The sequence below is a fragment of the Engystomops pustulosus genome, chromosome 3 (assembly GCF_040894005.1).
Source record: "Engystomops pustulosus chromosome 3, aEngPut4.maternal, whole genome shotgun sequence".
Taxonomy (NCBI): Eukaryota; Metazoa; Chordata; class Amphibia; order Anura; family Leptodactylidae; genus Engystomops; species Engystomops pustulosus.
The window spans coordinates 25,052,293-25,064,416 of NC_092413.1; the positions used below are offsets into that span (position 1 = coordinate 25,052,293).

Sequence of the window (12,124 nt, forward strand, 5' to 3'; positions counted from 1 at the left end):
TTCTGTCCCATCCCCCCCTCCCCCCCTCACCTTAGAAATAAAGAATAATTAATAATGTATAAGGCGAGTCTCGTAAGGTCTGGGCGGACGCACAATGTGGTGAAGTTAGAGAATAACAATCCATTAATCCCGCTCTTGGCTGGAAGGCTCCGTTTCCTTAAAGGGAAAAAAAGAAAAAATCCGGCTGAATAATTTATGGAGCTGTCTCCCCGGCACATCTCCTGTTCGGTATTATATAAGTTGGCTGTGACTCGGGGCTCACATACTGCACTTTTTTTCCCCGTCTCATTATCCGCTTAACCCCTTAACACCCGGCAGGCTTGCATCGGAGATGGAAGAAACCTTCGCAGCTGAAACGGCGCATCAATTATTCAGGAGGCCGCGGAAGCGTCTTTTCTCTCTCTCCATTTCCAGAAATTTTAATATTTATTTATTTTTTTTTTGCTCTTGTGTTTACCTAAACAATGGTATGTCTGCGGAGGTGACGGCGCGCTCATTACCGGTGCTGTGTCTATGAGCGGGATGACAGTCGCACGTAGCGCAGTGGGATAAGTACATCCATGTTTGTCTCTAAGAAAGTCATCGCAAAATCAAAAGTAACATCGGCCTCTTGTAGTCGGTAATGCATGCACGACACGGCGAGCGCTGAATGTAGTGACGCTCACATAGGATGCAATGAATTATGTATTACTACGCTGTATGGATAGCCAGGGTTATGCTGCTCCTGCATTTAGGGTTGGATCCGCTTGGGGCTTGTTCACATGTTGGGATCAGACCTGATGTGCCCTGCAACATCCACACGTTCTCTTGTCAATCTTTGGCATCTGTGCAAATTGGGCACAAATTTTGAACATGTTAAATTCAGGAGGGGCTCTGGTAACACCCCAAGGAGCCATTCTGGCCCTGTTCCCTCAGTGCTCCTACACACTCGGGGGGGATTAACTAATTCTGTCGCAAGCACGACTGTCGGCATCGGAGATCAGTCTCCGGAAAGCACAGCCCGATGTTTTAAAGTGGTGCACGGCTGTAACTAAATAATGGGTAGAAGGTAAAAATCAGTCGGGCGCCATAAAAATGCCGAGATCCATGAGATGTGCGCCAAAATCTTACATGGACTGCGCCTTAATTTTGCTATCTGACCAATTTTTTCCTGGTCTATTGTACGCCAAAAATTGCACCTAAAAATGCAGACAAAATACACATAAATGTGATGGATAATGTGGAAAAGTTAGGCCACGTCCACTTGCGTCCTGGAGTCTGTGCCGAAAGCAATGAATTTAATAGAACAGTTCTCGAAAGTCTCGGGGTAACAAATAAATTGGAAAAAATCTACCGTATGCAAAATTGATGATTTCCCAGGGACGATTGCTGATAAGCTCGCCCCAATAGACAATAGCGGTACCTTTGAATATCTGGGGATTAAAGTCAACACAAAGGTCACGGATTTTCTCGAATTGAATATAGCCCCTTTGGTTAAGAAATTGGGAAAGAGAGTTTGTATATGGAGTAAACTACCTCTGAGCAAAGGAGACAGGATCGGACTGGCCAAAATGGTTATCCTCCCACAAGTCTTGTATGTTATGACGAATTGTCCCTGTTGGATTGAGGACAAATGGTTCAGAGCACTAAGAGCAATCCTAAATAAACTCTTATGAGGGAGGTCAAGAGTGCGTATTAAAGGACACCTGTCATCAGGTCTCTGCCACTAGTCCTGTCACCTCTACCTGTTGGAGCAGCTCACAAGGCTCTACCCCAGCCTTTATCTAGTTATTTCATACATTAATCATTGTAAAATCATCTTTTCTTTATCATGTAAATGAGGCTGGTCACATGGTCAGAGGCAGTGATGTCACCCCTGTTCCCCCTCCCCTCTCCTCCCCCTGCTCATGTCTGTGTGTAATGTATAGTAAAGCATGGCTAGTGTGTGCTGCATCCTCCTAATATACAGGTGAGAGACACAGACATCAGCTACACATGAATCTGACATGTTCTGCTATAACATGGCTGCCTGGAGCTGCTGTATCTCTCCTATACACACACACAGGCTGCAGGGGGCGTGGCCACCAGCACCAGGAAGCACATCATTATACAGCCTCACATCATTATACAGGCTGTCAGTCAAGCACTGGGGGTGTGGCTGTACCTCCCACTCATGAATAGAGTGGACAGCTTGAATATGCTAATGCTTCATTGGACATTTCACAGGTCATTTGCATACAGCTTTAGGACCTCATTGCTTAGGTTTACAGGGATGTAGAGGGACAATGAAGGGATAGAGGCAATGCTTTCTAATGGCAGTTTATGAAAATCTATTTAGTTTAGGGGGGATATTTTGCATGACGGGTTCTCTTTAAGCAAGAGTTCTTATGGAAAAGCATTACGCATGGAGGAGTATCCCTCCCGTCCTTTTTTCATTATTATATTGCCTCTCAAATCTTGTTTATTGGGGAAAACTCGCATATTTTTGAAAGGGTAATAGAACAATTTGGGGGAGCAAATGAGAATATTTTTTCCGCCCTGGAGTCGGGCGCATTGAATACAAAAAGGAAAAAACCTTCACAGTTTAGTCCATTAGTAGTAATGTTGCACCGGGTGTGGCAGAAATATAAGGCGTTATTAGGGGTGGGTGGAGCAATAGAAGGGACCCCGGTATGGGGTAATCTGGATCTGGGAGAATTTTCCAAATTCGAAGGGGCGGATTTTTGGAAGAAAAAAGTGCTTAGGTATGTTGCACAGCTATTTCGGGGAGGACAAATGAAAGCGTTTGGTGAACTGAAACATATATTCACTCTTACCGATTCAGATTTTTTTTTAGGTATTTACAATTAAAACAGGTTGCACATGCAGAAAGTAACAAAAAATTATTCACAATACATTCTAAAATTTCTAAACTACCGTATATTCCGGCGTATAAGACGACTTTTGAAGACAGAAAAATCTTCTGTCTTTTCTGGGGTCGTGTTATACGCCGGTAATCCCGACCGCACGCCGTATATTCACGGCGGCGGTCGGGTCCCGGTGCATGGAGAGGGCTCACGGGCTGAGCCCTCTCCATAGCCGGTAAGTCTTTGCTGCATATTGCAGCAAAGGCTTACCAGTAACACTTGCGATCGGTGCTAGCAGCGATAGCGGTGCATACTCACCCTCGATGTCTACTCACCCTCGATTCTGGCCCCGATGTCCGCACCGCTTGTCTTCAGTCTTCCGCGCCGTCTTCTTTCTTCTGCTGGGCGCCACCCTTGATCTTCCCCGGGGCGGCGCCTAGTATGACGTCAGCAGCGGCGTGTCATACTAGGCGCCTGCGGGGGAAGATCAATGGCGGCGCCCAGCAGAAGGAAGAAGACGGCGCGGACATCGGGGGAGCAGCGCAGCACATCGGGGCCACCGGAGGGTGAGTATATAAGTTTTTTTTTTTTTTTAAGGCTGGGCTGTGCTGTATACTACAGGAAAGTAGGGGGGTCGTCTTATACACCAGGTCGTCTTATACGCCGGAATATACGGTATATGTTATGAATTATGGGGGAAAAAAATCTATCGGGGATATACAAGGGAATTCTGGATGAAATCAATAAGGGGATCATTCACGTAAGTCAAGGGAAATGAGGAAAGTGTATAAGTGGATTAAGTAGTAAACACTGGGAAAAAATATACGAGGAAGTAAAAAGGGTATCAGTTAACGATAATTTGCAGTTTATTCAGCTAAACATTTTGTATAGAGTTTACTATTCACCCCATATGCTATTTAAAGCCGGTTTGAAATCTGATTCTAAATGTCATCGATGCAAGCAGGACTCTGCTGATATTGCACACGTTATGTGGTTCTGTCCACGGATTATAGATTTTTGGCAGGGAATTTTTGATGAAATTCGGAAAATGATGGGCCTGGTTTTGTATTGTGAACCCTTATTGGGTATCCTAGGGTACACCGCTGAGATAGCAACGTCAAAAAGCAGAAAAAGACTAGTGGCCAAATTACTATTCTTGGGTCGACTGATTCTGATTAAGGATTGGAAAGGGGTAAAAAAAAACCCGATATTGGGAACTGGCGGAACCTAGGTGAAAAAGTCAGAAGATATGAGTCCAGCATAAAAATTGACGGTCCGGAAGCAAAAATATGGAAGGAATGGAATATTGGGGAGAACTAGAACTATATGACCGCGTCCTTTCTCTGTGTATTTTTTTTTTTCCTGCAGCATCCCCAGCCGGGGGAGGTGGGGAGGGCTGGGGCAGGGAAGGAGGGGGATAGGGGGGTAAAAGGTGAAAAAAGAAAAAAAAAGACACAAATTATAGAGTTCGAGAGAAAAAATAGACAATATTTGTAATCTAAGCTGTCCTTTGGTGTAGCATAAAATGCCATATATTTGTTTAGAAATTAAAGGGACTGTCCACTTTCAGCAAATAATTGATATGGTTTGTGTCAGGAAAAGTTATACAATTTTCCATTATACTTCCTGTATCAATTCCGCACAGTTTTCTAGATCTTTGCTTGCTGTCCCTCTATAGGAAGCTTCTATGTTTACTGTGTGATAATAACGGCTTGTTCACCTGCCATCACATGTCCATCGATGATTTCTATCCATTTGTAATTAATCACAGAAGCTTTGTATAGCAGTGCAGCAAGCAGAGATCTAGAAAACTGAATGGATACAGAAAGGATATTGGAAAGTTGCATAACATTTTATCAGGCAAACAATATCAATTATTTGCTGAAAGTGGACAACCCCTTTAAGGGGAGTGACACAGTGCCTAAACCTTATTGACCGAACATGTAGGAACAGCCGACCATCCAATACTTCTGGGAATGTTCACACTGACACTTATGTCATAGGAGATAAGTGTCCATCCTTTAAGCAGTTACTTGGGGAGGGGATTTTAAGTGTTCAGTGAAGAGATCTCACACACCAGTGCACCAGAGTTATCAAAGTCCAGCTACAATCCCGGAACACAAAGTATTTTTCACAGTCCTGCTGATACTAACAACAACATACACAAAGCGTACAAAGATCTCTAGGGCCAATACCTAACACTGTCTGCAACATTATCTGGTCCAAACCGATGCTGAGTATCCTTAATTGTAATAGAATCTGCTGCGGGCTCAGTACAAGGGTAAAAACAATTTGAGTTAGTTCAGCCTTGTGTCCAGCCATCGAGCAGGTTTATTATTTGTATAATACCCGGTGTTACACTGTAAATGGCAGATGTATCTCTCGCTCTATTACAGAAGTGTTCTTGAAGGTCACACCGTGCTCTGAGCACTTCCCCAGCGCAGCGCCGGGTTCTCTCTCTTCACATTCCCCTCCGTTGCCATTTTGTCTCTTGTGACTTCATTGATCTGTGTATCTGATCACTAATATCTGTGTAAATGATTTCTCCTATTTACTAGGAATAAGCAATTTCAACGCCCTGAACGTCCCTTTACACAGCAGACGACATCAGGTTTGTTCTTCATCTCCAATTATTTATCAGGATTTTATATTTCAAATTGTGATTTATTATTATGTGTAAAGCTTGCAGATGTATTTACCAATGAGATACTGTTCACCAGGAGTAACACGATTTATAAGCTGTATATAGATGTGTGCTGTATACAGTTTTTGCCAGTTTTCCCCACTGTAGACTGCTTTATCCCTAACCATAACGATTTATGTCTCCTTCCCCCTGTACACTGGGTGAATATGAGGCCCCCCCACCCTATTTATATATATTTTGTAGCACGCCCTCAGGAGCAACAGCATAGAGGACATTATAGAGAAGTGCTGAGCAGTATTGACTTTGTGTATGATGCATATTTTCTGCTAGCCGCAAAAACAGTCTCCGCTTTTCTCTCTCCACACACTTCTAAGGTCCTTAGCTGTCCTTTAGTATCTGCTTTGTGCTGTAGCTTCACAGGCTGTTACACTGTGCAGGTGCACTGTGCCCCCCCCCACCACTCCCTTTGTGAAAGATTACAGCAGGAAGAGTAAGAAGGGGAAGGGAAGCGCTCCTGCACAGTGTAAAAGCCTGTGAAGCCAGGGTATTGAGTGGCTCTAGTAACGACCCCTCCCTTCTGGCTCATTAGCATGATTTTAAAAGTTGATTTTAGATGGAAGGAGCATAGGGACATATGAAGAGTGGATTTGTCAGTTTAATGTGTAAAGGGCAGCATATAAGGGGTATAAGTTGTTAGTAGTCAAAAAAGGAGTAAACGCATAGTTTGAGTCCGGTGTATTTTTCAGGAGAGCGTTCCTGCCACCGGTGCACACAGATATAATTTATATATACTTATATACAGATATACTTTATTTACACCTTATTATAAACATATATACTTTAGTCCGTCAGTCACTGCAGGGAAGAGCAGACAACTTGGTTGGCAGCATCACCGTCCTTATAAATACACTGGACTCATATACCCTATGTTCATCCTTAAAGGAAATCTTCCATCGTGACTGGGGTAATCCTTGTATATTTCAATGGTCTCCTTCCTTCTAAAAAAAAAAAATAAAAATTTACATTTTAAATTGATGCTAATGAACCAGTCGCGCTGTGGGTGGTGTTACCAGACCCCTCCCTGCTGTAGCTTCACAGGTTTGTACATTGTGCCGCAGTGCACCCCCTTATGGGACATTCCCTTGTGCTTTAATGTATAGGAAATTCCTTATTAAAGCTTCCTTACTATACACAATCCCTGGGTGTAATATAAAAGGGGATGAGCCGCCGGTTGCCTGCCCTGCGACATCACTTTACAGTCTCATATTTTATGTGGTCATAAAAACTCTGGGATTTTCATATTCCTGCTGGATTGTATAGAGCATTGCTGGAACAGGAATATACGTGGATCCGTGTGTAATGATCACATTGATATCGGACGTTACTGATCTCCTACATTCTGTGATACTAATCTAATGGGAACAAGAATCAGCCATAACCTTAAAGGGGAGGTCACACATAGTATGACTGTAAAGGCTCAGGATACAGACAGTAAGTTTGTATTGTGAGCCTTTACCACAGTGCTAACGCTTAAAGGGAATCTACCATTGGGATAAAGGATTGTATGCAAATGAGCCTGAGGGGCTCCAGGCTCCATAGGTGTAAATGGAGCCTGGAGCCCCTCAGGCTCATTTGCATACAGCCTTTCATCCTGGTGGTAGATGTCTTCCAGCTCCTAGAGCCTTTTTTATAGCTGACAGGTCCAGGTCTTAAAGGGAAGACAATCCAGTTTTTATCCAACAAAACTACTAGATCCTCAGGTCGGGGATGAAATGTCCTTTCTAGAATTCCCTTGGTTACGTGAAATCTCATCCATTCTAATTAATCTCCTCCAAAGACATATGCAAAGGAGCAGAGAAGAGTCACTTTTTTGTGCCAGACATGAGATTTAGGTGCCATGTCCCCGTTTGGCCCCTAATTATTTGTATTTACCATGTAAATGTAACTCTCTGTATACATAACATTGAGTTCTAGAATGTTCTGCGCTTTTCTCTCGATGATGAACAGAATTGATGACTCGTTTCTTTTTTTTTTTCCCCAGCTCAAAGCCCGGGAATTAGCGGGTCAGGCTCTGGCCTTTGTCCAGGATCTGGTCACTGCCCTCTTGAACTTTCATACATACACAGAACAGAGAGTCCAGATCTTTCCCATAGACTCCGCCATCGATATCATCTCTCCGCTGAATCAGAAGGTAAAGTTAAGGAGAATTAAAAGCGCAGAAGAAAGTCTGGGGATTACTTCCCGTACAAAGCGTGATGAATATTCATTTCTTTGTCTACATATTAGTTACCGAGGTTGTGCCAAGTATGCAAGTTATCCTGTGGATAGGGGAGAATAAGATGATAGTTGAAGGTGTGACTGCCAGGACCCCCCCCCCTACAATGGAGGTGCAGGATCCGTATGTGTCCTGCCGCTCCATTCATTTGTATGGGAGTATTGTAAATTGCAGAGCACACACTCCATTCACTTGTTCATGAGAGTTCGAGAGATAACTGAGCGCAGTGCTCGGCAATTTCTGACACTCCCATAGTATAGAATTGAGCAGCAGGGCGCATGCTCCAAGTGCTTTTTTATCAACTGGTAAGAATGGGACTCCTATTCTCCTGATTGTTGGGACAGGGGGATAACTTACAAACTTGGTACCACCCCTTTATGCTGGCTATACACCGATACGGGCCAAACTTGACGTTGCGCAATAGGACGAGCCCACCATGTAATATGTATGGACACTTCCAACACTTACTTATCACCAGCAGTGGTCAATGTACACTCTCCATAGGGTATTGCTATCAGACTTCATATTAAAGGGGTTTTCTAAGGGTCATAAAAAAACACTGCGTTTTGCAGCTTTTATCTAAAAAAAAGAAAAAATAGAAAAAAGGAGGGTTTATTTCCTATAGTCACCCAGTCTCCAGGCCTTTTAGACCCATTGGACTGGAAGTAGCCATATATCACATACTTTGTGTATGTGGAGGCCAAACCATTCACTGATCACCGCCCTCATCAGCTGTTCATTACCGTTGAGGCCAGTGATTCTCTCAGCTCCCATGTGACATCATCACAAGCTCTGGAGATTAGGAGAGTGTCCTTCGGAGCCAGGAGAGAGATGAGAGCGAGTTATTTTCCTTTTTTACGTCTGGTGTTTTGCCAAGGTTTTTTTTTTTTCCGGATCTCCTTAATAAAGATCAGAGCGTCTGTACAGCTACATCAAGTCTTTCACTATCCACAGAATAGGGAATCGCTTACTGATCAGTGGGGGTCTCAGTGGTGGGACCCCCATGGATCCCGGAAATGGGGGTCCTGTCATTCCCCTGAATAAAAGGAGCAGTTGGTTGTGCACACACATTCTGCATGGCGCTTATGGAGGTAGCAGAGCACAGTGGTCGGGACCCTCGGTGGTCATGTCCGACTGGCTTCTCCTTTTATTCAGAGTGCAACGGACCCCTGTTCTCTTGACCTGTGGCCCCCTATGGTCAGCAAGCTGTCTCCGATCCTCTGTATAGCATGAAACTTGATGTGACTGGACAACCCCTTTTATGTATTTTGGTCCCACGCTTTACTTATACACATTGTATAATACTCGGGAAACACAGTTTTTCTGAATTATTTTTTTTCTATATGGGCAGCTATATATGCAGCTATATATGCAGCTATATGGGCGACCATATTACTCATCGTCCTCCTTTCCCAGAAGCTGAAGACTATTATTTCCCTCTTTTTAACACGTAAAAGTAGAAGGTTGAATATTTGATTTCCCTGCAGTGCATCCTCTGACCAGTAGATGGCAGTGTGTACTCGTCTTTCCGTTACCATTTGTGATCCGTTAGAGATTTTGCGGGTCTTGAGCGTTAATCCCTTTACATACTACGGGGCCTATTTTCTGTAGAAGACAATGCAATTATTACACATGGCTGAAGTGTCTGGGGATGAAACTGTATCTCTTCATTGTGAGCGGAGTTCTTTTTGGAGGATTAGCGCCTTCTGTGATTTCAATTTGCTGCTGGTATCGGGGGCTTGTATAATTGACAGTGATGTATCCAGCATACAGGATGCCGGGTGTAGTTGTCTCCATTACGTGCGCTCACCCCCTGCTCCTGCTCCCTGCAGTTCTCTCACCACCTTCATGAAAATGCCTCGTACGTGCGCCCCCTGGAGGAAGGAATGCTCGGCTTGTCTGAGAGCATCACCGAAGGCACCGTCACAGTCCTGGTAATATGTCAATCCTCGTTATTTGGTCTTCTGGCTTCTTGGCCTATAAGCTAATTAATATCCGGACTCTTTCCTAGGAAACTGCGGTGAAGCTGAGATTTTTTTCGGAGCACTTTACATCCTACGTCTCGTACCTGCAGAAGATCCTGCCGTATCAGTTACAGAGGTAGTGCATGTACTTCATATGTCAATCGTCAGTGTGGATGTGACTTGCAGTATCTGCAGCCCGTAGAGTAGACGGTAATTAAAGGGGTTGTCCACTTTTGGTAAATAATTGATATTGTTTGAGTAATGGAAAGTTATACTATTTTCCAGTATACTGTCTGTATCAATTTCTCACGGTTTTCTAGATCTCTGCTTGCTGTCATTCTACAGGAAGATTCCGGTTGATAAGAACTGGTCTCTGGTCATGTGATGTCACAGGTGCACGGCTCATTATAACACACAGCTCTGATCACTCTGTGATATAACGAGCCGTGCACCTGTGTGAAATAACATGACCAGGGATATAATGAGCCGTGCACCTGTATAACATCACATGACCAGGGATATAACGAGCCGTCCATCTGTGTGCCATCACATGTCTAGGGATATAATGAGCCGTGCACCTGTGTGACATCACATTACCGGCGATATAATGAGCCATGCACCTGTGTGACATCACATGACCAGGGATGGGTTTTTATGCTCAGGAGGTAAACAATGAGGCTTCCTCTAGAATGACAGCAACCAGGGATGTGGAAAACCATGAGGACCTGATACAGTAGGTATATTGGAAAATTTTATAACTTTTGATTACACAAGGAATATCAAATAATTGGTAAAAGTGAACCACAGCTTTAAAAGGGAACCTGAGCAGTGTCCCATGACCCTTGTGAGTGGCCAGTGAGGAGCATCCCCCCCGCCCTCAGAAAACCGCTCTGCACAGAGCTGCACTTTCATCTAACTTTTTATTAGAAAATGTATCAGAAAATTATAAAAACACTTTGGCAATGTCACACTATTCTCTATGGGGACATAGGGAAGACAGAAAAGAGCTCCTGATGACTTTAAAGGGAACCTCTGGTGCTATACAGCCGCTCGATGCCAAGTCATATCAGAGCGATGGAAGTCAGTCATCCTCCCCCCTGTTGGATACCTTCTTTCTATTCACTGACAAGATCTCAATCTGATCAGTCGGCTTAGGGGAAGGCTGACATGGAGCAGATTTCCTGACAGTACAGATCCTCTGACAGCCCCGGCCAACATGGCGACAGCCGATGAGAGGAAAGATTTGATGGTCATGACACATAATAAATGATATAATATAATACATGCTGCATAGAAAACTACCACAGCCCCCACCGCCTATATGGCCATACAAAGCCGCCCCAACCCTGCAATGAATCCAAACATCCCATTATTTAAAAACATATTTTAAAAATATGCGCCGGTATAAGGTATGATAGGGAATAGTATGGACACCATTGAGGGAACCCCACAAGAACGAGACAACCCCCCTTTACTTGGAGATTGAGGGGTCCTTTTCTCACTAATGGGTGGAGAATTGGGCTGATTGTGTATTCGGCATTTCAATTCTGTAGTATGGGAATTTCGGAAATTGTCAAGCACACCGTTCGGGTATCTCTTCATATTGGAATAAAAGTCTTAGAATTTGCTGAGCACAGTGCTCAGTTATCTGTAACACCCCCATACTATTGTATGGAGCGGCCGGACTCTTGCTTGACCTAAAGGTCCATCAGTCCGTGAGAATGGATCGGTTAGGGTTCAGCAGTCATCAATGTTACGGACTTTGCATCCCCGTAAGGTTCTGTTCGCAAATCCCTTTATGGTGGCCATAAACTACCCGCAAAAAAACGCAACTTGCTCACAGCCACCATTCAGGCGCGTTATGCTTGAGTACTGTGTGGTGAGCAAACCGCGTCTCACTGCAACACGTCTGAGATGTGCAGCCGCACCGCAAAAGATTGCACCTAAGTGTTCTGAACAGCAGCTGAACGTTACACACTCTCAATGCTAGGTCTAGCAGTGCTGCAAAGAATTGGATATAATCAATTTAGTCACAGAAACTTTCCTTTTTTCTTTTGAAGCTTGGAGGAAGAATCCGCATCCTCCCTTTGCACGGCAACTTTACGAGAACGCAACGCGGAGCTGCAGCGGGACATGAAGAGGATGACCTCCATGTTTGAGAAACTGAAGACCTACCTTGCACTTCTTGCCTTACCCAGTGAGTAACACCGGCTCCTTCTCTTCTATGTCTTTGAGATCCAAGATTAATATTCCCTGGTTTACATGTATAAGCGTCTGATACATTGTAGCAAACTGCAGCTCTGTGAAAGCGGTTACAGCTTGGGACACAGTGACCGGTTTTGAAGACTGATGTTATTCGTGAGGGTCGGATACGGAAAGTTACTGGAGGTGACGCAGTGTCAGAAGCCTGAACCTG

At 44.1% G+C, this 12,124-nt stretch overlaps 1 protein-coding gene across 1 annotated transcript in view; it reads left to right on the forward strand.

The window, feature by feature from the left end:
- The window catches only part of PPP1R21 (protein phosphatase 1 regulatory subunit 21), a 45,005-nt gene that overhangs the window by 13,626 nt on the left and 19,255 nt on the right, over positions 1-12,124 (forward strand). The window contains exons 8-12 of the mRNA XM_072140320.1: positions 5,384-5,436; positions 7,511-7,660; positions 9,577-9,678; positions 9,756-9,844; positions 11,769-11,905. Of these exons, the coding sequence (XP_071996421.1) occupies positions 5,384-5,436; positions 7,511-7,660; positions 9,577-9,678; positions 9,756-9,844; positions 11,769-11,905 (531 nt within the window). The remainder of the gene's footprint in view (positions 1-5,383; positions 5,437-7,510; positions 7,661-9,576; positions 9,679-9,755; positions 9,845-11,768; positions 11,906-12,124) is intronic.